General features: G+C 42.9%; 1 protein-coding gene across 2 annotated transcripts; it reads right to left on the reverse strand.

Moving 5' to 3' along the window:
- Nucleotides 1-256: 256 nt before the first annotated feature.
- On the reverse strand, nucleotides 257-22,479 carry pamr1b (peptidase domain containing associated with muscle regeneration 1b). Of its 2 annotated transcripts, XM_084556066.1 has the most exons (14): nucleotides 22,316-22,479; nucleotides 15,200-15,376; nucleotides 14,102-14,227; nucleotides 12,905-13,019; nucleotides 9,598-9,815; nucleotides 8,815-8,922; nucleotides 6,438-6,608; nucleotides 6,125-6,316; nucleotides 5,079-5,909; nucleotides 4,801-4,977; nucleotides 4,223-4,289; nucleotides 3,811-4,040; nucleotides 1,620-1,978; nucleotides 257-1,536 (listed from the first exon to the last, which is right to left on the reverse strand). In XM_084556066.1, the coding sequence occupies exons 1-14, from the start codon at nucleotides 22,473-22,475 to the stop codon at nucleotides 955-957; spliced, it is 3,513 nt and encodes a 1,170-aa protein (XP_084412192.1). In that variant the 5' UTR covers nucleotides 22,476-22,479; the 3' UTR covers nucleotides 257-954. The 2 variants fall into 2 exon arrangements, with proteins under 2 accessions (XP_084412192.1, XP_084412191.1); XM_084556065.1 differs by lacking the exon at nucleotides 22,316-22,479 and having other exon boundaries at nucleotides 15,200-15,745.
- Between the last annotated feature and the right edge of the window lie 5,334 nt (nucleotides 22,480-27,813).

Here is a 27,813-nt window from a genome sequence, read left to right on the forward strand (position 1 = left end):
GAAAAAGCAATAGCATTTTGGAAGGTGAAACTGAATCTTGGAAGTTCCTGCCTGAGGCTTGCAGACTCAATAACATCCTCGCCTCTGATATCTTTTGCATTTTCTTTGGTTTCATCATGTTTGCCAGATTTTACCGCTCTTACGGTTCCTAAAATGCACTGGAACCGCTGCAGAACAGTAATAGTATTTTTACTCCACCGCGTTTGGAGGTCGATATAAGGTGCGAGTCCTTCATCTATAAGTAAGCGCAGTTCTGAATAATGGAGGAACGTCAGAATGGAAGTAATTGATTTAATTTGAGCACAGAAGAGGCAATTGATCTGTGAATAACATGCTCTGACTACGGTTGCGAAAGTGGTGCTGCTCTGACCTGGATTAATTTGCTTCACATTGCGAAACCCACCATGTGCTTCACAGAGCAAATATAAGGTGTTCCTTTTTATCTCAATTTAGGGATTTCATTTTGCACCCAGTCAGCGGAGTATATTGATGCGTGCCTGCTATACGTAACGAACTTTATGCGAAGAAGAACAGTCACAGTCTGACGAGCTTTACCACACCCACATTTCCTTTAATTAAAAACATTTTTTTGTCATTTTCATACAATATGTACATCTCTTGAGCCATACAAATTGATATAATAATAATTCAGAACATTACAACATATATACACAACAACGAGTACAATCCGAACCGTCGTCAGCCCGATGCTCAGCTGATTTGGTTTTCTGGTCATCTTCAAGTCTGTAACCTGAACGCTGAAGTCTTCAGACAAAAGGCTGATGCTCAGCACATCTAATGCGTTAGCACCCCCTTCAGTAAGAGCACTGTGTTGTCCAGTGTTGCTTCTGCATTTAATAAGAAAATGCCCTTGTGCATATGACAAAAAAACAAACAAAAAACAGACAGAATGAATACGCGGATGAAGATGACTGTAAGAGCACTGTAAGGTTTTTATTTCATATTGCTCTCGATCCAGTCTTTGAAGTTGGCTACACGTGTGTAGACTGTGTAGAGGTCAGGATCACACTCCCCTTGGTCGTAGCCAAAGCTCACAAGTCCCAGGAGTCCCCAGAGCCCTTTGCTCTCCCCTTGCTTCTGTGTAACACTGAAAGATGGCTTCTGATTATTGCTGCCTTGGTTCTCGGGGAGGGCAGGGAGGACAAGGATTCCCCCAGTGTCAGAGGGACATATGTTAGACGAGCCATAGTCAGGCTTTTGGCTGGCACAGAGCATATTGTCTGTAACGCTGACTGGGACACCGTTTCGAGCATACTGATGCTCACACGGAACTACGTCGGCAAGGCGAACCAGCCCAACCCTCGCCTTTTCATCCGGCCCTAAACTTGAATCGGGAAGCGGAGACCAGCCCGTCACCAGCCCTTGACCATTGCTCACATCTTCTTCTAGGTTTTCTGACAAGCACAGGGGCACGACTTTTTCTCCAATCCTCGCCTTGTCCAGTAACTTGATCACAGCGATGTCAGAGTCAAGAATGTTGGGGTCGTAGTTTGGATGAACAACAATAGAGGCCGCCTGGAAGAGAAAGAGACTTTGAGACTTATTCTGCGAGCTTGGCTAAAAAATACCATTAGAAAACAAGACATCCAGTAGCTTACCCTGAGGTGTTGAAGACCTTTACTTTCTCTGAGGTCATCGCGGTATTGCTTCCCCACCACCACCTTAACTGAGGCGGTATTCAGAGGATACACTTTGCCCAACTCTGTCACACAGTGAGCTGCAACCACGAGACTCCTCTGGTTAACCAGAGCCCCGCTGCAGACCAGTTGCCAGTCAGAAGCCTGATTGTAGTTGCCAGTTCCTGCTCCGCCATCCTTCTTCAGGGACCCATGCTGGCTGTCTGCCTTGGTCACCTTGGTCTCTGTACCCTTGGCGGAACGGCGGTAGATGGCTGCAAGCCAAGGCCAGTGAGCCTCTTCTAGCCTCTCTGGGTCAAAGGTCGGATGCTTCCCACACACTGCCAAAGAGGAGGTGACAGGATGAGAGGTGAGGCCGTGATCAAGGGGAGGGCAGGGAAAAATTTAGATTGCAGAGTATTTACAAACTATATGCAAAGTAGTGGGGTGTGGAGCAGCATATTAAATACTCAAAGGGCACACAGCCGTGTGAAATGTGAGTCCCTGAAAGAAGAATGGAGCAAACTGAGTTTTTAAATATGCTCATACAGTCATGTTTATATCCTCTGTAGGCAGATTGGAAAGTTTCAGACATTTATGGCATAGTTTTTTGTACATATTGTGTATTTATTTTCCTAAAAAGTGTTTGCACGTCATGCTGCTCACATGTGTCTTAAATTGGCCCCCAGGATGAATAAAGTTTTCTGAATCTGAATCGGAATTTGCACACAGTCAACATACTGTATACCTGTTCCACCTACTCTTTACAAAAGAAAAGTCTCTTATCCCATTTAGCATCAACCAAAACAATATACAGAAAAAATACTTACTAAGCTGCTTTAGCTTTTTTGCCTCACAATACTGCAGTGAGCGCTCTACAAAATGTCAATGTTTGTTTGTACGCCTGTTATTAAGTGTTGAACAGGTTGAAATCGAGGCAGGCTGCTCATAAAGGGCCGTCCTTTGTGGATATTTCTACAGATCTTACATCCCATAGAGAAGGAAGCCACTTACATGAAATGGGTAATAAAGAACGGCTCTAACCATTTGATTCAGTTTAGCATACTTCAATGCACCAGGTGCTCCTCACATATCATGTTTAAACTTTGCCACAATAGCGTCCTCCAGTCTCTGTGTATTATTATAAGATGCTGCTGCTGCTGCTGATGCTGCTGCCGCTGGGCTCGTAAGCTGTAAGCTCTCAGCATTTGCCTCAGCTTAGTGGCATTTCTGTTTCCCCTGAGCAGCAAAGATAGGCCCACAGCTGGCAGGACAGCCTAAGAGATGAGCGATAAAGCTTTCTCAGTGTCAGCAATACCTTGTCAGGCAGTGATTACATTTTTTTAGAAAGTGCTGCTGCGTGTTCTCGTAGTGGACTCCATCAGATAAATGGCTATCAAGGCACCAGGTCTGAGTGACCACATAATAATGTCGTGTCTGCACATGTGTGTACACAATTGACGACAGTGAATAGGAAGACATAAGGGGATATGCTAAATCAATTTTTGCAATCGTACCAGCACACAGAATGCATTTAACCCCTAACTGTAGACATGATTACTTTTTCACCCATGTGCCTTAAATGCAAGACTAAAATTGGTTCTCTAACTCAGGCACTGGTCTAATGTGTTATTAGAGATAAAAAAAAAAGATACTGGGTCAGAAATTGGAAATGGATCCAGTGTCTCTTTATAGTTTTGGGCCTTCCAACGAAGCGTTTACAATTAACAATTACAAAATTGTATTGTGCTATTACTTACGCTGCAAGAAAGAACATCTTACTGCACTAGAACAGTGAAAAGGAATCAAATGTGAAAGGCTGACAGAGTATTGTTTGATTTAGTGCCATTAGAATATCTTACGCGCACACTAAACTTGAAGCCAGATCAATTTTTATAAAGTTTGGGAACCCTATTTGAATTATTTGGAGTCTCTGCAGTCATGCTGCATGGGTTTTCCGAAGTGTCCTGATGCAACAGGGATGATTATACATTACTTTATTGGTGGTTGTGTATGCCGAGGCGATGAGTTGTTAGTTTTATTTTGCATTCTTCAAAGGATTTTTAGATATCCATTGTTAATTTGTTGTAAAGTTAAGAACTAATAAACTTATTTTTTAAACCTTTGTCAGTGCCTTGGCTCTGTGTTAGTAGTAGTCCTCTGCTGCCCTCACCTGGTGAACAAGAGACATGGCGTCCGCTCCACTTCCCAGTCTTTAAGCAGGTGCGACGAGAACTGCCGGAGTGGTGGTAGAACTGGGACGCGCACTCGTACTCTATGTGTGTGTAAAGGTGGTGGAAACCCTGGGGCAGCTCGGAAAGCACCGGCGGGGATTTAGTGGGGCCGCTCGACTGGAGCTGTCGGCTCAGCGCAGAGGAGTAGAGCTTGTGCACAGGTGTCTTTCTGAGGAGAAGAGAAGAAGCTGATGATTTTGAACATGAGTGCAGAGAGATGTATTGCATGACCTGAGAGTTATCACTTTTAATCATCTTAAGTTTCAAAATAGCATAGTGGGTTAGACAGTAGCTACAGTGAGGTCTTCTTAAGCTGATAATAATGCTTTTCATATAAAAAATATAACATACCTGGATGGTACCTGAGGTGGCAGAACTCTTTGTTTAACCAGCTCTGAGACTTTGGGCTCTCGGCATGCTGAAAATAAAGACCTATACATGAACACACGTATAAAAAATGCAAAACACACACACACCAAAGTCCAGTTAACATATGAAGTGTTTTAAATGGAGTCACAGGAACGAGAAGTGGACAGCGAGTCCTGTAGTTTTATATTAACAAAGAGACACGAACGTGGTATTGAAAGAAATAATAACGGAGGGATTACTCAAAATGTAAAGCTAGATATTGGGGAATCATTATTTATTGACTTATTGCTAATAAACGCTAAAAACATCAATAAGAACAACTTAGCTAACCAGAAAGTTGTGGACAAGTCTATTAATTAAATTAAATATTATATATATTATTATATTTAGCATTTTAGAACCATTCACTTGCCTTTATATGTCTTTGTTAACTGCTTATTTCCTAACAAAATATTTAATATGCAGTACTCTGTGGCAGTGCTTACACGCAGAAAGTATATCTTTTAAGAAACCAAAATATTAGAAATCAAGTCTCTCTCTCTATATATATATGATGATACCTCTGACACAGAGGGGTTGTTTGCCGCTCCAGGTACCATCTGGCTGGCAGGTACGTCGGGCATCCCCACTGAGAGCGTAAGAGTGGTTACACATAAACTCCACCGTTTCCGACTCCAGCCCCGGCACCGCCTGGTGGTAGCCGTGGTAGAGGCGAGGCAGAGGCGGGCAGCTTTTATCTGGATGAGGGGGGAACAGACAGCGGGGTGAGAGTGAAGGAAAAAGTGAAGGAAAAACTGGCTATAGTGTTCGTTTTTATTTTTCTCTATAAGACTCTCACCAGTGACGCTTTGATTGGCCTCTCTGTCCTTCTCCTTTTCTTTCTCCTCCCTTGCCCTCTCCATCTCCTCCTTTGTTTTCTCAGAGGAGTCCTTCTCTGCCTCGTCCTTCTTCTTCGTTGGTTCGGCGCCCCCTCTGTACTGCGTGATGTTGACCCGAGTGGGCACGATCCTCCCTGGTGTTGGAGACCCGATGGTGTTGTTTTCTTCCTTCGTGTGCTTGTTATCGTGCGGAACTGTGTTGTTCTTTGTCTTTTCCACAAATGCGTCCACTGTGTTTTCCCCCTCGGATAAGACCGTCCGCAGCTTGGTGTCATTAGGGCCGACTTTATCCGGATCTTTTTTCCCATTGACCTGTTCCTCTTTTCTCTCCTTCTCCTCTTGTCCTTTGTCTTTTATCACGACTGTTTTGTCTGTCTTGCCCGTCTCCAGATGTGTGTCTGAGCCGCCCTCTTTTTTCTCGGGTGGCTTTGGCAACTCCGGCTCTTTCTTTTCAACCGTGTTCAAGCTGTTATCTGGGCTGTCGACTTTATCTTTTCTGCCTCCAGCCGGTTGCTCTGACTCAGAATGTCCTTCTTCTTGCTTTCCTTCATTCCCACCTTTAGTTTTCTCTGGAACCGTCTCATTGTATTTATCTTCTCGGTCGACTGCTGTTGTATTCTCCTGCCCAGAGTTTGTATCTTTCCCTCCGACACTTTCATTTTCTCCCGTTGTGTTCTCTTCATCTACCTCTTTTGGTTTGCTGACATCTTTGTCAGTGTATATATCTATTTCTTTGCCGATTTCAGTCTCTTTTACTTTGTCTCTTTCTGTCTCAGTAAGTGTGTTATTCACTGTGGTAAAAAAAAAAAGGACATAAAAAGGATTATCTCTTAGCAGTCGACTGGAAATTGCTCTGTTCAAAGTTGCCTCATTATGCTGATTTGCCCTAGGCCCTGACTCATTTCCTCAGAACTATTATCTTCACAAAAAAACGAACACATAACAAACAGTTTGCAACGACGCCTCCATTTCATCTCTAATCTTCTTTTAAGAAATTTTGCCTGACCTTTGGTGCAAACTGGAGGGCTCCCGCTCCAGGTGTTGTTAGGGAGGCAGGTTCTCTGGGAGATCCCGCTGAGTTCATAGGGTTGGTGGCACAGGTACTGTAGAGCAATGAGGACATCATTGGGTCCATAAACCAAGAAGTGGTCCCCGTGTGTTGGCTTCGGTGGTAGAGTGCATACACTTTCCACTGGCACTGAACACAGGAAAGAAAATCTGGCTTTGAGTAGCTGAAAATCTGCCTTTTTCCGTCATCCCTGAGGCACATGCTGTATGACTTCCCCAGATCCTGCAAACAATTCACATTATGATCTTACCACACTCTGGGGCAGGGGCACTCCAGGTGCCATCGCGTAGGCAGATGGCAGTACGAAACCCCCGCAGCTCAAAGCCAGGGTCACAGCGGAAAGTGATGCGTGCACCAGAATGGTGAAAGAGACCCTCTGTAGACCCGTGCGTGGGCACCGGAGGCCTGCGGCATCCCACCACTGAGCAGAAACACAGGTATGCATAGTTTATGTATGGACACATGCTGCATTCTTCTTTTCCTTTTACTCAAGTAATCAACAAAATGACGCCACACAGAGGGTTCAGGAGGCATCCCTAGCATGCCGCAGAAATGGGTTTATCGCCCCCCCGTGCTGTAAAGGACCACACAAACAGCCCTTCGGTGAGCTCAGACAGGTAGTCCACAAACAAAAAGCCGAGGGATTTAAAAGCTTAGCTGCCTCAGAAGCTTGTTACCGAATAATTTCACCCATCGTAGTAAAGCACGAACAGTTCACAGCAAGACTTTCACACACAGCTTGTAAATGAGGAAGAAATAGACGCAATAAAAGAGCTTTAGTGAAACTGTTTAGTTTTCCATTGTTTTTAAAGTGGATTTTATAAAGTCAGGCTGCAGAAATTGGTGACGTGTGCGTGGAACACTGTGTGTAACGCCGCAATTTAACATCCTGCTGCAAAATAAAACTAGCCACGTGATAAATGGGGAATGTGTGGTGCGTTTTGTGATCTGCGGTTTACTTGGAAAAATAATCTATTTCTGTTTTAGAGGCAAGCTGCAAGTGTGCAGACAAATGTTGTGGTAAGGGCCTGCACCACCCACAAAACACACACACACACACATACACTCCAGTTGTCATACCATTACAGCTGATCTCTAAGGAGATATTATATATTGTTGACTTTAAGCGGGATACGATCCATGTCTGTGGTTTTATAGCTCCAAAACAAGGAACCCTCCCTATAATCTCCCTGACGGCATTTCTAACCTTCAGCCCCAAAGGGCAACCGGGGACGTTGCTGGCCAACGGAGAGCAGGACAAATAAACTGTACTTGACCTGTGCACACGTATTTAAAGAACGAAGCACTCAAGGATGCTTTGGACATTGCTGCTTTTTTGCTAAATGATCGATCATCCTTGTCGGATCGTGTCAACAGGCAAAATGAAACAAATGTGGAGTCATTAGAGTGGAATGATAACATACTTAGAATAACGAAATACAGTGAGTAAATCATCATTCCTTCCATTAATCCTCTGGAAAATATGTCCAGCGCAGCACTCCAAAACAAATTCACCTCAAGAAGAGATTAAATTTTGCCAGACAGAGAGAAGAAAAGGGAGGGTTTCCTAAGATGAGTTGCAGTGACAATGTGTCACATTCTCTCATATGGTATGTGTTTTAGCTTAGGCTTACAACAGATGACAAGTTGATTATTGGCGACATTAAATAAGGCTCGTGCCAGCTTAAGATTCTTCACCTGACTCTGGGGCAGATATGCAGACTATACAGTACGCTTCTTCTGCAAAACGTGAGACATTATTCCAGTTTTTTTTTTTTCCATTAGAATTAACAGCTGAGGATTCCTCGTGGGAATTCAGATGAATGCACGCTGCGTGGTGCGAAACTCCTGCCTTGTTTTATGGGTTTCTCCTCATATGGAAAGCCTGGCTCTTGTTATAGGAGTTGAATTGTTTCGCTATTAGTTTTATAGACTTGAATTGAGCTGTGAAAAAAAAAGGCCATAAGGAAAAAAGTAGGTTCAGGAAGTCTGCTCTTGTAGGATCTTAAAGGAGGAGGAGGAGGAGGAGGAGGTGTATTGGGTACAAAAACATAAGTAGAGGTCCAGACAAACATAAATAAAAAGATCTTTTAGGGCCAAGTGACTCTTAACAACACCCTAAGGGAGCAGTACGCCACATATTTGGAGATTTAAGGTGAACTAGCTGGCTCAATTAATGCTGCTTAGCTTAATTTCATGCAAACTGTTTTATTTATTTTTTTTTAATGGTCATTTGGATTCTTTTACATTCCTTGAAAACCACAGATATGACTGCGCACGGCTGGGGAAGGCAGCTGGCCTGAATTCAGTCCAGACTTCTCCCTCATGACCCTGAATCACCGCTCGCCTCGGGGCAGCAACAACACAAACACGGCGTTAATTCATGATAAATGACGCTGGAGCCAGGTGTGTCTTATTTCATAATGAAACTTAAGAAAATATTTCAAGGATTTCATAAGCGTCAGAACAATAAGACATGTATTTTAGATACCTCCCGAGACAGAACATTTGAGTCACTGACTGGTCAAGACTGGTTTACAATTCCATGTAAATCAATTCTCAGTCCAGCTGTAAACCTATAATATCATTCTTATTCATAATGCTGAGACCTAACGTTGCAGACTTACCATTTTCACACCTCTTGCCCGTGTAGCCAGCCAGGCAGGCGCAGTGGTAAGTGTACGAACTGTCCAGGATACAAGTCCCGTCGTGCAGGCAAGGGGATGAGCTGCAAGCTGCAAACATAGAGGTGTTCGGCGTTAGTGTAGAGACATTACTTTAATCAATAGCAGTATTATTAGACAGCCTGTGTGCTAAAGGGAAATTGCTGTCTACTATATCTATAGATTCATATTGCGAGCTGAAATTGTAATTTTTGTTTTCATTTCTCAAAACGCCTGTTGGCATTTCCACACAAACCCCTCTGTTTACTTTTACTAGACCTGGCTCAGCGGCTGGTAACGTACGCGTATGTGTGTGCCTTCGAGTTGTAGACCTTGCGAATGAGGACATTTATGGAAAGTGAGGACATTTTTGTTCCTCAACGCTCTGTTAACAGGCTGATGGAGGCTTTTACTGAAACATGTCATGCGCTATTAAGGGCTTTTTACTATGCACTGGACCTTGACTACCATGGAAACTTCTTTCTTGTTTGCATTTGTTGTGGCCCCCGACTCCAAAGACTGCCTTTATTCATTGAGTATGACTTTATAAATGACTTTTTATTTACTGCACATAAAACAAGCACACACTCCAGTTCACTGTCTTGGAGGTAAGACTGGGTTTTAGGTTTATGGGTAAATCATTATTTTGGGCAAGAGTTAAGATAACGGCGATTTGGGAGTATGTTCTTACAAGAATAGGAGTAAGCTGTATCAGCAGGAGTGTGTTTTTCTTGTTTAATCACATACCTGAGTTCTCCTGGAACGTGGCGAAGAATCCATCAAAATTCTTGTAACCGTCCGAGACAAAGAGAATGTGCAAACTGTTGCCGGAGCTCTGCACCGGAGCAGGTCGGCTGTTCCCACAGAATCTGCCGATAACACGCGAGTTGATGCTGTCTCCATCCCGGACCTCGACGTAGTCGTAGTGACAGGAATGGTGAAACTCCAGACTCAGCATCATAAACCTGTGAGTTAAAAAAAAGAAGGTCTTTTTGCAACACCAAAAAAAAAATGAAAAACACGCAAAAATGCACAGTTCAACACAGAAAATTTGGTTTTGCTGTTCATTAGTTTCACATAATTTTATTTTATGGACATGATATTAAGTAGCCAGCCATTTATTTTATTTTATTTCCACTGTATGAAAAGGTTTTATTGCTGTTGTTGATGTTTTCCTGGATTATGAGAACTCCTATGAACCCTGGCAGCGTCACACCACCTGTCAGCACTGCAGTGACCTCTTAAAATCTTTAGCCAGCAAACAAGTAATGTGTGTTTAGTTAAAATCAGGACTAAGACAAGTACAGACAAGTAAGACCAGCATATAACCTTGCGGCACATTATACCAGCTAAAATGTAATACTGTGTAGTGAGATAAAGCAGTAACCCCTATGACACCTGGCAGCAACAACAAAACAAAGGCACCAAAACAGATGTGCATCATTAGGCAAGATTTCTGAACTTCTTTTTCATTTAATAGGTGATATATCGTTAAGACTCATTATGTGCCCGTTAAACAGTTAAAGTGCACGTATAGATGCCATTACGCTGGTGGAATTGGCAGTAAGTACTGCTAATAAACAGCACTACCTATCCCAGTCTAAATTAACATCTAGCTATTTCAGACCAACAGCTTTTAAACGTCCATAAAACACATCTAAGATTTCTGAATAAACACGCTGATTGCACGACATTAGTTCCAAAACAAATAGGTGGAGAAATGGACCTGTGCAGAATTTCAAGGTGCTACCAAATTTCCAAAACAGTCCAGAGGGAGCGGCTTTAGGGCCTGTTTAAATCATCTTTATAAATGACTGTGTAATAAAGATGAGGAGAACTTAATGTCCACTTCTAGTGAATTTGATTCAGTTGCAGTGTGTCACTGAGACGACGGCCAGCTGGATTGGGAAAAACAAAAAGGAGTCATTCCTCCTTTTCAGCCGTGTCAGATGTAATCTTCTTGGCCGAACACCGAATCGGACATGAAGGACTAATGAACTTTACTCAAGACACTGGCAGGCTCTCAAATGCTTTAATTTGACCCTCTATCACAGGCCCTTCAGGCTGGGGAAGCTCAGACTAATGAGATATACAGTAATGCCCAATAACCTGCAGCAGCTCCAAAGAATTAATGCCAGTTGTAATTCAGTAACTATGCTGCCGGTGATGTGATTTACTGCAAGCCACCATAGTTGCACCATAAAGATGGAGAAGTATAGGAAAAACGCTGTCAGTAATTTCCCAATCACTCTGGCACAAGTGTGTAGGTTTTCATTAGTCTGTCTCTGAGCACAGGGTGACATTTAAGGGCTTTTGTGGGATTTATGTCACAAGCTGAGGACGTAAAAATCTGACGTTTGTCGTACCTGCACGGACCTTTAGGCTCATAGAGTGATTTGGCTAACTATACGTGGCTGTCATTAATATCGTAATTCATGTAACAAACCAAAGCTCTGTGTTCAGCCTGAATTTAGCTGTATGAAGGTTTTGTTCTGCTAAAACCCCACAAAAACACTTTCCAGTAAAAAGCAGCATGCGTAATGGAGAAAATTACAGAAATAGAAAATGATCATAGGACTTAAAAGTAATAACTTTCCTGAAAGAAAAAACGTGTCTGTTATGGTTTTCAAAGCCTGCTGTAACTAGCCACTAGTCCACGACATACATCCTGCAATAGTAACTCAACTGAGTGGAAATTTGACTCAAGCACGCCAGTCATTATGGACAATGAAGAATCCAACAGCCGAGACTTCAGAGCCCCATGAAACTGTAGCGGCAAGAACTTTATTGACACAGTGGTTTTCTGTATTCATAGGTTTCAAACAGGCTCAACTAGGTCACTTATGAAAAAAAAATGTGTTGCCGTTGAGTCTTTAAAAGGCAGTGGAGTCACTCTTGGAATGGGAATCTAGGTCTGCCTGCTCAGTCCACCAGTCTGGTCCGACTAGCTGAAATATCCCAACTGCAGAATGGACATTTTTCACAAGAACTGTGGTGCCTAATTTCAAGTAATCAAGTAAAGCTCTACAATTAACCACCAGTGCAGTGGTGGGCCATCTGGGCCAGCAAAGCCTTCTCTGCTGGCAGTGTAACTTTGCATTAGAGCTTTTATCCAGTCATATTTCAGCCATCATGTGTTACCGGAGTCAAAGGAATCTGCCTGGGCCTTCACAATTAAAACTGTAAGTAGGTGAAGCTTGAAACACATTGTAATGGCGGTGTTCATTTAACCAATCCCATTTCAAGTTTGTATTCTTAGGCCTGTTCTGCAGCCTACAGTAGCGTCAGCATTTTCATGTCCTCTGATTGGAGGGTCAGAGAGCCGCTCCTTTGTGCCAAGCTAGCCGTTCAAGTTCATCTGTGGTGAGCTGCAGAAGCAAATCGTCCCCATTAATGTTTCGCTACCGATTTTTGAACCCACGATGGTGGAAAGAGGAGAGGCTATCAATTTGGCTGCAGATGTTCTTAGGAAGCCATTTTCATTGCCAACTTTGAAGGAAAAGCTGGATATTGTGAGGAAAGGCTGATCAACCCCGGAGCTAGCTAGCCTGACCCAGCTGGGGAATGGGTGTGTCCCACTTTCATGTCAGCAACTGTGAGCGCTACCCTTGTGACTGTCAGGCTCTGAGGAGAGCTCTAAATTGTTTCTTAAGTTCTGGTGGGCAAAACGAATTATATTTGCATCTTTTATGTATATCTACCCCATTTTATTGGGTCGACATTGATGCTTCTGCTGGATTTGACGTATGTGGAGCTGGTGCGCAGCTGTGCAGCAGCGAGAGGAGACTTTATGAGTTATTCTAAGTGAGTTTCTTTGTTTAGTAATGGCATTCATCTCGCTATATGAGATACCTGTCTATGATGCAACGTCCTGTTTTATTGGGTGTCTGTATGATGTTAATGGTTTCTATAGCATTGGCGTCATAATGATCGTATTAAGAGGCGTTTTGTATAAGGCTGGAGGGCTCTACTACATGTGCTCTGATGACACCTCTGATAATCCAATTGAGGACTGGTAAGCAACTTTAGAGGTGGAAAAAGCTTACGATCTTACCTGAGTTCTATGGTAAATGGCCTGTCCACCTGTATGGTCCACTCACACCTTGCATTGTTGGGGTAGCTCTCCAGCACCAAGTGGCCTTGCCTCTTACGGATCACTCCCCCACACTCTGAAAGATACAGAAATCACATTTTGTGATTGCAATTAGAGCTTATTATGACAGTGGTTTAGGATCTGTTTTCAATATTAGCACAAAAAAAGGAAGAAGAATGATGCAATTCATTATTTTACATGTGTGGGTAATAAAAATGTGGGGACTGTAGGAGAAAACAAATAAACACGGGGTTTCATCATAGCAGCAAAAAGCATTTGGTAGTGTGTGAAACTACCCACACACACACACAGTAAAGGGTGCGACGCTGCAACATTTCAAGGACAGATGTTCTATTGTGTAGACCGGGAAAGGAAGGACACAGTTTACTGTACATGTCTCAAGTGCAAAAAAAAAACAACAACTGTAAAGTACATTTGCTACTAAACAATGGTAAAATTCTGACCTTTATATTGTCTAAACCGGTATAGATACAGCAAAATACAGATAAATGTGACTGTCATGCAGTTCGGATGAAGTCGACATCTGTTTAATATTTCTGCATAAATAGTCATGCTGGTATTATTTTAAAAAAAAAAACACTAATGTTGTGGCTGGGCGAGACCCACACATATTGGACGCGGAACAAAAACACCACAGGAGGCTTAATTATTATTGGGAGGTCCAGCATTCAGTTGCTGTGGTTACCATTCAAACCAGCAGTAATTGCATTTAGGTTTTCCGAAGTTTCAAAGCCCTGTAATGCACAACAACAACATAAAGCAGCATAAATGCAATACACACGGGGGCAACTGAAGTCTTTCAGCAGCCTTTCCAGGATTCTGCTTTTAATTAAATGTATGCTTGTTGTTTCCCCCCCGGTAGAAAATTTGCATTTAAAGGCTGGAGTCAGTGTCCAAATGGTATATATTAAATAGTTTTATGGGAATTGTGATTGTTGTCATTGAGCTCCTTTTGGAAAATCTCTAAGGCATATGGCACGGCTCCAAGTTGGCACAGATGTCTCACATGAAGATAAATCAGCAGAGAGAAGAAAAGAACATGGTACACATGGTACTTATTGGATGTATGGAAAAGCATATAATTTACAGTGGAGAGATTGTGTAGGTTCTGCTGCTTGGGAGAACGAATCTACTTACTCATGCAATCTCCCCCAGACCAGCCGGGCCGACACTCGGCGCAGAATTTGCCATTGATGAAGAAGTCGTCCCTGGGGCCCCATGTACCATTGTTGCAGCGCTTACAGTTCTCGAATATACTGCAACCTGAAAGAGGGAGAGACAGAAAGAAAAATCAGACTAGGAGGCCAACATACACACATTATTTACATCAAGTCTTTCAAGAGTTGTGAACAAATGTCTCCTTTACATCATTTCTGTTTTACTCATTAAGCTCATCTTTCACTACAACAGAATGTAAAAACATATTGCCGCCTCCTAAAGTAGAAACCTGGGAGGATGGATTTTCACTTAAAGGGGCTGCTATGTCCCTGGGGGAGAGGAAGTCCAACATCTGACCTGTGCGCAGGTACGAATTTTAACAACAAAATGTAAACATAGAGATTTATGATCATACACAGAAGCTGGGGAACATTTTTTACTGTAAGAAAACAGTAAAACGTGATGTACAGGCACTCATTTAATCCTGAACAGCTGTTTTCTTTTCCTCATAAAGCAACACATGAGCACATTCAAGCTGCGAAGAAAACATGAGATGCTATAGGGGAATGGAATGACAAAAACAAGAGGGTGGATGTTGTGGACTACAGATTGTGCGTTCAGAAATCCCCAGGTGATTGTATTCTCGTGCGCCGTATGTGGGCACATGGACAGTGATGCGCTTATCTCTAAACATAGCCACACGTACACAGTTTTACTCCCATTTCATTCATAAAACAAGGTTCCAAGTGTGATCATTCACTCCTGCACCCTGCCAATTCAAAAGCATTCTGCCAGTGCGTCAAGAGAGGCAGCCAATGTGAAGCTGGCCTGGAAACAAATAAGACCAGACACAAACACAAAAGTTATTTTCAGTCCTTTTGCTGTCACACTGTTCGTAATCAAACAGCTGCGCAGCTGGTAGACGGACCTTGGTCTCAACATGGTGAATATTCAAGGCTGAATCAAGAGCGGCGTACATAAAAACATTATGATCAATGCTTATGTTGTTGAGGGAAAGTGACATTGCAAGATCTCATTAAATAACAGTAATTATATCCACATTTATATTGATTGTACCTGGATGGATGATGCAGGGATCACACTCATTGATAGCGTTGCGGCAGCAGGGAACTGCATAGCCCACTGGAGTCCCCTGGATGGGGCACCTACAGCGGATCACGTCATACTCGCAGCAGCCTCTGCACATAACGCTCCATTCTGGACCCGGACAGTGATTGTACAAGTACCTGTAATCTAGAGAAGATGACAAATCAAGATCAACCGCTCGACAATACCCCTCAGACAATGTGTTTATGGCACCATTGTAGGCAGGCAAAAATAAATATGAAGATGAGCCGAACATGGAGAAAATATGCACTGCTTGGCCTTGTGGAAAAATGTCAACAGTGGAAGGATTCTGGTGTGTTGAGTGTTTATCCGAGCTGTTGCTCTGCACTACCTCTCTGGTTATTTCCACTGTCCTCCATATGGACACAAGCTCCATTTTAGGAAACCGCAAAAACTCTCTGCAGTTTACCTCCTCTGTGTGTTGTTACATCAGACAACATGCCATAACAGCAAAGTCAGAATGAAATAATTAATAACAGAGCACTGGTCATCTTCTTTTGTAATGTTTTTACCCTATAAATGGGATGTTTAATTGGACTGGAAACTGGTGATTCAAACACTGCTGAGCCTTGAGTTGAGTGGTCATGGTTATGTAACAGTGGATTTAAAAGCTGAAGCAGACAAGTGGAAATTCTTTTGTGGCAGATGTGGATGGAGAACTAACAGAAGCTGCACTTTAACTTGGCAAAATGTCGGTGCAGCATTTCTTGCCCCTTCCCAGCCCTTCGATTGCTCGCATTGCCATCAACTGCGGACTCCCTTTATTTGCAGCTGTACACTTTTTCTGTTTGTTATTGGGGTTTTGTGGAAGAAGGATTCTAAAACGTAGACAAACACATATGCTTTGACACACAAAAAAAGAACAACTACGAGTGATTAATCTCTCTGCGGTTGACGGCCAACTAGAGAGGAGAAGCACAGATGTCTTGGAATGCTGTGAGTCGTCCCTTACTGCCGTTTCCACAGTAATGATATCATAAATTGTGAAACAGTCCAGGTGTAGTCTGGCCTTCTCTTCAGCTTCTAAGAGGTAAGGTAAAACTTACAAACATGCATTGGCACAAGGTCAGTCTTAAGGGAGTTTGCGCTTCATAAAACTTTTAAGGTAGTTTGTCTGATGATTCCTGTCTGTTTCTGGGGTCCATTGGTGTTTTGGTAAAAGGGGCTCAGGATTTAAATATCCACCTTAAAAGCATGTTCAGAAATACTGTAACAACAGCTAAGATGTGATATCAGGACAGAGATCGCATCCAATTTCGTGGGCAAATGTAAACTTGCAGCCGCTCGAACATTGTCTTCTTCTGTTAAGCTTAGTCTGACTCCCTAAGACAAAAAAAAAAAGAAAGGCTGCTTCAGGCTGTCATTTTTGTGGATTTTCTTTTTACCAAGTGCTAGAACCACAAACATCCATGGCATGGCCCATGTTTGGAGAGATGTGTGTTGAGACATGAGGAAATGGTGCAAAGAGTGGGATCATGCACAGTACCAAGAGCAAAGAGTTATGACAGCCACAGTAATTTTGTTTCATCCGTGGCAAGTAAAAATGATTTTATTGGATTCTCAATAGAAACTGTGATGTTTCTCTGAACTCAGTTCAAAACAGAAAGTCAGTTTATGCTTTTTAAAGAGCGCCTGATGGATTTATACATGGTAGCAAAAGCAGAGATGCTGTTTTTTTTTATTATTATTATTTTTATTGGATGTTTTTTTCTTTGCCAGAAACTAGCATCACCATTAACCACATATAACATAATCACTTGTGTTCTCCAGCTCTTTGGACATGATGTTACCAAAACTTAACTTGAGCATGAATCATAGTTTGGTCAGAGACTGGCATGCGTTATGCTACATTAGCCGCTATATTAGCCGGGAAGTAGCGTGGGCTCTTGTCGTAGAATTGTCGTAGATGAAAATCTAATCGATGTGCCAAAAATGTATTAATGTTTACTTCATGTTAAGTTTAGTGAGGTATGAACACTTCAGGTAATTTTGAAATTGTGAAACAAGAAATGTTAGCTAACCTAATGTTAATTGCTAGCATATCAGTAGCTATGAGTTTCCCTTCCAGCTACTTTAGCTTCCATTAGCCTATGTGGCAAATCTAATTGGGGGTAGGCTGGTGTTATTATCTGTTAAAACAATTCTATTAACTGTCTGAACATGTTGGAACATTGTTATAATGTGACTCTATGCACTGGTTTACCCAGAAACTATGGCAACTAGAGGGAGGAAAGGGGGTATATTGCCACTGGCAGGCAACCAAAATGAAACACACAGCTACACTGAATAAACAGACTTCTTTGGGTTTGAAGATTGTTGGAAAGATTTGGATTGGTTATACAACGCAGGTGTAGTCCTTCCAAGCATTTTACGGTGGTAATATTACATATTTTACGTTTAGAGGAACTCGACTTGGCTTAGTGTCTGGACAACAGGAGTCGGGCCATCTCGAGTCTGCTTTCAGTCACAACAAATTTGGTATTTGGAGACAACTACATTTCAAACAACCATGCCTGATGTTATGTTTACAATAGGACCCAAATGACTTAACGAATTTAGAGGACGGACATTGTCAAACAGGAGACTCTGGATGCACTACAGCAACTGTCAACTGTTACTGGACAATTTCATTATTTGGTCTTTAAATCTCTGGCAATGCAGCAACTACTACTACAAGATAGTGCTTGTCACTTGGGGATTAAGAGATGTCGACACCATCAGCCTGTTCTTATCTGACAGCTTTTCTGCGTCTTTGTTGAGGACCAGAGAGACTGTGAAACTTGATTTATTGGACATAAATATAGAGGAGTCAAAAGACTTTATGAGGGGACCTGGCAATGTCATTACATGGATCACTGCTGAGTGTCCTGTCCTTCAGTGTAGAAGCAATATCCTACAGTTATCTCTGAGCTTAGGCTTGCACAAGAACAAAATACATCTTTATTTGCTTAAGCGGGACTGGAGACTCTTCTCCTGCCTCACCTCACACGGTCCAGTGACATCAAAGTAAGTACATGCATTTATGATAGGATTAGTTTCTGGATTTCCATAAGCTGTTTTCTTTGAGGCAAACAAACGCAGGCAGCAGCATTTTCAGTGTTTATACACTGTAACTGGATTCAGTTTGTTGACCTGCAGCCCTGCTGATAAGGCTGTAAGTGTTATTCTCTGAAGCATGACTCCGAGGTATCTCCCCCAGAGCTGGACACATGCTGGAATGCATCTCTATTTTTCTGGACGCCGATTCGCTTTCTTTTGCAAGCGTTTACCGCGGATCGCTTTTTACATAACCGTGCTTTGGCTTGCGCCGTAGAGACTTCAATTTTAACCCGTTTCAGCAATGACCTTACTGCCTTGTAAAAACACATCTGTTGGGCTTCCAGGTCAACACCTGCAAGTGCCTATAGACTGAACAGTAACAAGGTCTTTACGGCACTTTAGGAAGGTATGAGCAGGTGTGGAACTGCACATGTGCTAAGTTAGGCATACAAGTTTGTTTTAGTGTTTGTGTTAGCTTATCCTGTGTGTTTGGGCTGTCAGTCTATCATCTATTCTCTTTTAAACACAATGCTGTATTTAAGGGTTGTATGCAAATACAGACACTGGAAAAAGAGAACAATATTGCACGAACATGCAGAAACCCACATGTCTTAAGACTGTAGTTTTACTTCTGTGCCCCTAGGCAACATGTACTTAATCACAAACTGGAAGTGTTGATAGTTGTCAGAGAGGTACTATAACTAGGAAGAATTCAGCTAATGACAAAGTTTGCTCCTTTGTTGTGCCTTGCGGTTGTCTAGCAGCCATGTACGTGTGATGTTATCTACATATTCTAGAGAAGAAGTTATTTATTTCTTTTTTTATGTTTTTTTTTCCCTTGAATTTTGAAGCCGAGCGTGAAGATATTTGCACTGGTTATTTGACTGCCCTCATCTTATGTAAGCGGTAAATGATTTCCATTCCAGATGTGGAACTCACTAAATGTCCTGAGCGTGCATGTCAAGAAGCCACAGAAATGAAAATTGACAGAGACATCACGACAGGCGCACTGTTGCATTTTGCGTGTCACAGAGCGCGGCCACCCAATCAGAATCTTTACAGGCTTGGCTTTTTTAGCAAGCAGGTCACAGTTGCACACCATTAGTATGGATCCAGAGGCTGACGTCATTATCATCAAGTGTCTTCTGACTTTCGGTTTGACCTTACTGCTCTGTTTGCTCACTGAACCTCAGAAGAGCTCAAGCAAATTCAGACTTCTTCCACAGACAAGATATAAAACTTGTTGTTATTGCTGTCTGTTTGTTTTTTCATTCTAAAAATGCATTCCATGCAGATATAAAACACACATACACACATACAATGCACTGCTTTTGAAATGTGCTGCAGGTGCTAAATTTGACCTTAAGTCACTCAAGAGACCAGATCAGCTCCAAGACTGAAAAGCAACTTCCTCTGAAGTGAGCTAAGAATAAAAACCCCAAGATCAGCATCTGCCGCTTTTATTTTCTGCGATTGCACAACGTCGACGTTCGCCTCAGTTCACATTAACAATGAAGCCCTGACTTCAGCTTCAAGTGTCAACTAGTACAATTAAGCTCCAATTATGTGTGTATATGCAATGTTATGCTGCGGGGCACAGTGACGTGATATTTAAGCCAATAATTGTCTAGATTGGACTTATTCTTGCTTACTGCTCAGAAGCTCTAACTTATCAGCTTGAACCTTGTCTTGCTTCACTCTGCCATTATACGGAAATTATTAAGTCTAAACAAAGATGAGAAACTGCATACAATGCAGAATGGATCCCAGTGAGAAGATGGGTTTGACATGCTGGGGAAGAAACACTGCACAATGTTGAGGCTTTGTCACCACCAGTATACGTGGTGGTCCGTTTTAGTTTTGGACTTCATATTGGACTGGGACGTGAGGAAATATTGGACTTCCTTCACTCTCAAACTCGAACAGTGAATATGAAGCTACTGTCAGCAGTTATCCGAAGCCACAGCATATCCAGCCAAGACGTAGTCCTACACTCAGGCCCCTGTAGAAACCGCAATTTGCATACAACTGAATACACAAACAAGACGTTGAAGACTTTGGATGTCCCAGTAGGTGTTATTGTTCCCTTTGGAAATACCAAGACTGGCTGTTTCAAGCATTGTGTTAAGATAAGCAAATAGAAACTGCCTTAACATTTGGGTTTGCCTAAATTACAAAAATGCTCAATCTCTCACTTGTGGCATCTAGTGTTGCATAATGCTCATCACAGCATCAGTCCAACTCGATTCTGACGTGGTTAAGTTTATCTGAGGCAAACAACAAACTTACAGAATTTATACACAACTGCATAAATAGTTTCCTTCTGACAGAATTGAACTTTTTTTCACGCTCATTAAACAATGGAAAGAATTGTTGTTTTTACAGCAGCTGTGACTACGTGCGGCGTGCATGTACTGTATGCGCGAGCGTACAATGCCTTTCGCCTACTGCCCACAACAGCTGTCTGGTATTTTGAGGTCGGAGTGATTTAGCTATCATGGAACAGGGAAACTCCCGAGGGGGAGCTCTGTGGTCATCAAGTGTCTGAACGTATCCCGATCCCAGTGGTCCTCCCTCCAATGGGAAACCACAAACTCAATGAAATACTCCATCACTCCGTTATCCATTGTGGTGAAGTGGTGTGTACACACATGGTACACATGTAGGTAAAACAGGAATCTGAGGAGCGCACATTTGTTTTTGACATTTAGCTCCTGAGCTTGAACCTGAAATATAACTCAGTTTTTCCTAAATCGGAGGCTGTTTCTTTTTGTCATGTAACTAAAGCCTATAACCTGTGCCAAGATTTTTCTCTCTCCGATCTGAAAAAGATTCAGCCTTAGCTTTTGTCTCTACCCAGAAGCCCACTACCCAGAAGCTATAAAAAGTTCCCTGTGGGCCTTAGCTATACACACCGAGAGGCCAGTGTGTCAGTAGATTCAGGTACGTGGGAGATTCAAAACAGGAAGCCGGACACGAAAACACACGCAAATGGATATGAAAGGGCATAAACACAGGCACACGCACACGTGCTAACAATCCACAAAGCTAGGATTTGCATGCAAGCGCTTCAGCTCTGGTATTAAAAGCTCAACAGAAAGCGCATCTCTCATTATTTTAATGTACATGATTATGAAACAAGCCGTGCCAAGAGTGACTCAGCTGACAACAACACAAGTGGGAAATCTGCCAGAGACATCTCTCTTAATCACTGCCGTTGAGGACAGCTGCCCTCTGGCCAACCCTTTGCCACTTTAAAAAACATTACAAATTGAAGGTATTATTTCACCGCATGGGAACCGTGAGAGGAGGAACCTGACGGAGGTTTGGTTAGGAGTCCTGGAGACGGCGTGATAGACTCAAACATGACTCATGTCTTCCTGCAGAAGTTCAAGTGGTCACCCAGGGTAAACAGAGTCAATCTCAGTCTGAGAGGGAGAACTCCCTCAACAACACACTTTACTATTTAAAGGGAGGCTTCAGCACAAAAAAAAAAAAAGGGGGGATGTGTACTAAGGACCCCAACTGGCTCAGTTCACCTCGGGGAATGTGTGGCAACATCCAGCTGTTGTTTAGCTCGTTTTAATTTAGGAACAAACAAAAAAACAATCTTTCCTTTATTCCATGAAAGAAAAAAAAACTGCGGCGAGTGGAAAAGATTTATGAAGAACACAGAATGCCCCTTTTTTTTAAAGGGATCTGTAAACAAACCCACACAGGACAAACCCCTCTCTGTATTTCATAACAAGAGTTGTAAAGGCAAAGATTACACAAACTCGTGGTGCTGTTTCTCTTCGCTGGCTCTGTCAAAAAAAAGAAAGGATTTTACATCACTGTGTCTGTGTGAGTCTTGTTTTACAAGCTGAGTGCTGTTGCGCTCCAAGAAGGATTGAAGGGATGGCTAGAGAGTGCTGATGCCAGCTTTTTGAGAACAAAGAACCATGACGCTGTGCCAAACACAGAGATAGGAAGAGAGAGGGGGAAAAAAGAAGAGCATTAAGGGTAAAGTGGTTGCAATTCTCTTACCGTAGGGCCACGCTGTCCCTTGGGGCAAGGAGATGAAAATAAAGAGGGAGATGAAGAGGAGCCAGCCCACCTTCCCATAGATAAAGGTGCTTGTCCAGGAGATTGTGCGGGTGCCCCCGTGGGCTTGCCCCAGCTGCAGACCCCGTCCCGCAGACAGCATGCTGCAGTCTGGAACTCTGTTTACTTTCTGAACTCAGCTGACATCACCTTCTCTCTGCCCTTCAATACTTCCCTCCCCCTTCGTCCATTTCTCTCTCTCTCTCTCTCTCTCTTTCTGTCTCACTTTCGTCCTGCCTCGGTTTCTCTCTCACTTCTCGTTGGCTTCATGGCTTCAGGTTACAGCCCAGCCTCGCAAGGAGTTCCACTTGCAGCGGTCTCCTAAAAACTCCCCTCGCTCCACTCAAGAGGACGACGTCACTGCTCGTGAATGAAGAGCAAGCTCCAGCGTCCTATGCTTAACTCATTATGGTCACACACACACACACACACACACACACACACACATTGAGTGAAGGGAAGCAAATAACAGCCAGTTTATGTTCTGCGCCCGCCACAGTCAAGATCAATGTTGTGGAGGCAGAATTTATGTGGGCTTCACCGCTTATGTGTTCATCTCTAAAAAATCTTGAGGTCAGTCATATTCAAGTTCACACCAAGCAAATGTGACAACAGCAGCTGTTTGTGGACTTGAAGACCACAATAGGATTCAGTCTGTAATTAAAGCAAGTTTATAGTTTGACTTTGTTTGATTCTGACATTCCCAATATGCGCCTGCTATGAGTCGAAACGGCTCGAATGTCTGTACAGCAAATACACCGATCAGCCACAACATTAAAACCACCTGCCTAATATTGTGCAGGTCTCCCTTGTGCCTCCAAAACAGTTCTGACTCATCAGAGAATGGACATGGGTCTTTGTGTCCTATGCTATGAGGGGAGGGGCCTCTGTGGACCAGGCTTGTTCCAGTGCATCCCACAGATACTTGATCAGTTTGGGATCTAGTGAATTTGGATGCCAGGTCAACACCTTGTGCTGTTTTTCATGTTTGTTGAGTTGTTCCTAAAGCATTTTTGTGTGTGTGTGTCTGTGTCAGGCTGCATCCTGCTGGGGATGGCTGCTGCCATCAAGGAGTGTCATGGGGCTATGGGGTGGGAGTGCCTGGTCTGGTCTAGGTTGGTGGTACATGTCTGAGGAACATCAACGTTTCCCAGCAGAACATTGTCTCTTGTCAGTGGTTTTAACGTTGTGGCTGATCGGTGTATAAAGCCGCATGAGAGTGGAATGCAACAAAAATCTGTCTCCTGGCACCTTTAAAGCTACTTTGCAGCCAACTTAGGCTTCATATTTCAAAACAGATTCAAATATTTTGTCCACCACGTGGATATGTCAAACTTCACACCTGCTTTAAAATCTGAAGGCAACCACACAGTTGCGCAACTTCTTTTAGTTTAGAGAGGCTGTTGTTTCGCATGATGGTTGTGCTTTATTTGCGCCGCATGCAACGCTGGAATTAATTCATTTGTTGTTCTTTGCCCACTGGGACTCAGTGCTGCATGCGAGGGCTAACGGGGAATACGGATCAAAAGATTCCGAGCAGGGGAATCAAATATCACTGGCAGTTTCCTAAAAAAACGGCGTGATTTAGACCACGGAAGGCGAGTGCTGCAGCCTGTGTATGTGTTTCATAGGGTAACCGAAAAACAGACTGAAATCAAGGGCGTTTACGAAGAAAAAACAAGAATGAAGACAGCAGGGTAGAAATGGAAAAAAGCAAAATCGGGGGAAGAGGGAGGGCAAAGGAAATATTCCTTGCCGGCTGCACTTTCTGTCCACCTTTCACCACCTCTCTTCTGTTTGTCCAGATGCCTAATGGTTTATTATGTGAAACACAAGGCATGCAGGTTTATGTGGCTAGTGACTGCAGCTGCAGTCTACAAAGAACACAGTGACTGTGACGGTGTAGCTTTGATTTGTTTGCGGTAGCTTTTCTTAGCGTAAGACATACTGATCAGTTTATGACTGAAATATTATTAGACTGCTCTTTGTGTTTTATGGGAACTGTTGATATCCACTGTTTCATGGTGTGTTGACTGGAGTTTAATTCAGCTTTAAAGAAGACAACCATAATGTCCTGTCCAAAACTTTGTCAAAGACTAAAAACACAGCTTTGTCAAAATACTTTTTCAAATTATCTAGTGGATTTTTGAAAGTGTAGCTGGCAGAAGCTGCAGACAGAACCAAAAGCACAGTGACACTGTGCAGACCAAGTCCTTTATTTCTGGCGCACAGCTCTATTTAACATTGATAACGTGCATCCGGGGGAATTCTGTCATTAACAGGAACTGGAGGTCATGGCAGCAATGATTTTTCAGTAGAGAAGATAATTCTGTGCACCTCTGGAGTCCTGCATGCAATTCTCCAGTCCTACTGTAACTCAAGAGCTGGGAGAGAAAATTACCACTGCAATGGTGATTACATTGTGTTGTAGTCTTTTAGAAATCCTAGCTAAATTGGAGGCTTGTGTGAAGCTCTTCCTCACGTCCCAGACATTGCATTGCACTGTTGGTTATAGTGTGTCCGTCTCTGGAGCTGATTCTGCTGACTGCCACTGGACAATGGCATTAAAATAAATGGCGATGCTGATATGGTAAGTTCATTATAAGACTCAGAAAGCTGATGCGTAATTCTGCCCTCATCTGTTTAGCCCATTTGACTATGCATCACTTTGGTCACCTTGCCAGGCAAACAGAAGCCGGCTCGCGTCTACATCCATCATGTTACCGTAGCCGAAGCGTTCTCCCGAAGGGAAGCATTTTCTCATGACCCGCGGATCATGTTGTTTCTGCATTGCAGAGGCCTCTCAGTTGGCAACACAGAGACTGTGGTTGGTCAAAGTGAATAGGCCCCCTGTGCACATCGCATAGTAAAATCTCATTACCAAGCACATGAAGAAAGTGGTGCAGTGGGGGCAAAACACATTACCTCGGAGCCATTACACTTAATGGCGAGCAGGGAGAAATCCTCTCGGGTCCGCATTTGTAACAGAAGGTTTTACAGAGGCTTTTTCTAAAAGTAAATACAGTCCCGGAATGATGTCTGATAAGTTCATTAGCGTCAACTTGCTTGTGTCGTGTTTGATGTTCCAAGTTCAGGTGAAACCGAAGGTGTCTGACCGTGGAGCCATGTGGTTTCAATATAAAGGAATCTAATCGCGGCATCACATTCCACTTCTATGGTTACACAGTGGACGCAGAGCAAACACCATTACTCTTCTTTCAAGTCAAACTTGCTGTCTCCACTAAATGACGTGGATGGAAAGATTTTTCCGTCTGTTTCACAGGTGAGACAGATGCCCGCGGCAACTTTTTTTTTCAGCGAAGCCAGTGACAACTGTTGCCAGGAACAGGAGAGAGTGCCACGACACGACGGAGTTTAGTAACTTAAAAGGGCAGGATGGCCTCAAATTGGATGCCAGATATGCTCTCATTTATGTGCTGAACTGTATGGAGAGCACTCCGTTTATGGAGAAAGCTTGTTTTTATGAACTCTTCTGAGATTAACTACACTGCACAGCCACTGTGTTTATGCATAATTATTTATCCCTAAGGAGGAGCAAAGCCACATCTGCCCCTTTTATCCCACCAGTCGTTTCCTCTATTTTACATGTGCAGTTAAAGAGGAAGCAGGGCGAAAAAGGAGTGAGACCGACCCAGTGATAATGACTGGATGTGAAGTGAAACAATATGAGATGGAAAACGAGAGCAAATAAGTCGGAGTTCTGAAAGAATAGCGACGTACGTGTTTGTTCAGTACGTACTTTGGGACGTTTGGCTGAACTCAACGACCCTGTCTATATGAAGCTGATGCCTATGTCATGCTAGATCAAGTGCTTTACATTGCCTTAACAATTACATTTCACGTCATTGCCGCTTCCCATCTAACTCCAGATACTTCAAAGCATTCTCTGTGAATGAAATGCATACGATATTCAAGTCATTTAGCAGGAGACATCTAACGTTGTTTCGGTTCACATGCCATCATTGCTTTTAAGTCGCACAGCAAATTGTTTCTGCCTGTGTTTGATTTGCACCAATCCATATGTCAGGTCAAATATACTTATATGTTACTTTATATGAAGCTCTAAATCCAGCGTCTCCACCCACGGAAGCTATGCAGCTATGGCAGCTCTGGCTGGATATGACAAAGACTTGGATTTCACGTCCCATTACACCCTGTTAATCCCACAGCAAAAGGTCCATCTGCAGAAGACTGCAACAGCAGGGAAGCACATTAAAGACAGGATTATTTTAGCAGACTCAAGGGCATCTATTGATAGGATGTGAGATACACGCCGCGCATATCTGAGCATATGCACACGCATGTATGACCTGGCGAGCGCCACACCCCGTATAATATCCAGCATGCAGCTGGAACTCTTCCAGGAACGTGTTATAGAGGCCATCCGGTCTTCATTGCATTTAGCCAAAGTTTAAGCGTATAATAAACTTTTGAACCCATTTTTTTCTTGTTTGTTTTCTATGAATCAGAACAGCTTTAACAAGAAACAACCTATTTTGATTGAAAACAACTTCATCCAAATTACAGCATGCCCAAAGTATCTGCAAGGCTCAGCTTTCCGTGCTAACTTATGCACAGCCAAATGTAAATTCGGCCAGGCTTTGCAAACTTCAGAAAACGATTTTACACATATTTCTTCAATCCTAGAGGTCTTAATCAATTTTTAAATGCTTAAACCTTGGTATTATTTATGTATACAGTATGTGCACAAAGGGGTTAGGGAGTTAAGGAGAATGTTACACAGTAAGCAATATGTCCTGGCTTTAGGCTACACATCTTCTGTTAACACTCCATTTGTAGGGACGTTCTTGGACTTATATTTCAACAGTTTTGCAGTATGTGCTATGGATTAATAACTACATTTGATTTCATAGATGAAAATCCTTTCCACAAGGTCGCCTTTCAACACTGTGAGCAGGATTAGTCTCAAAATGGTCTCATACCGTCACCCAAACAGCTCTTAAGATCATAAATCTTGCCCAGTTCCTCCACATTTATGGGAAGACTGTAGACTCTGGCTGTGAGGACTAGGACACAAAATCTGGCAATTAAATTGTTGGATGGCGGAGGACAACTGGAGCTGGTAGTAGCACTGGTCTGGAAGCCACTTGAGTAATTGCTGACCAAGATTCTGGCTTGAAACAGTAGGATAAAAAAAAAATGTCCCTCTTCTAATGGAAACCTCAGAAGGACGTGGAAGGACAGGGAAGGAAAGTATGGCATGCAGGAGGAAGGAATCTGTTCTGTGTTCCAACAGGAGGGAGTCGTTAGGTCTCTGATATGAAACACAGCATCCCACAAACAATATCTGCTTTTAAAATTAGACAACTGCATTTCCTTCCCTTCACCCATGTTTCCAAAAAGTGACCCGCGTCGTGTCATTGCCACTAAAGAATAGCCACAAGGGCAATGAACCAGAC

The sequence above is a fragment of the Chelon labrosus genome (genome assembly GCF_963514085.1).
Source record: "Chelon labrosus genome assembly, chromosome: 11".
NCBI lineage: Eukaryota > Metazoa > Chordata > Actinopteri > Mugiliformes > Mugilidae > Chelon > Chelon labrosus.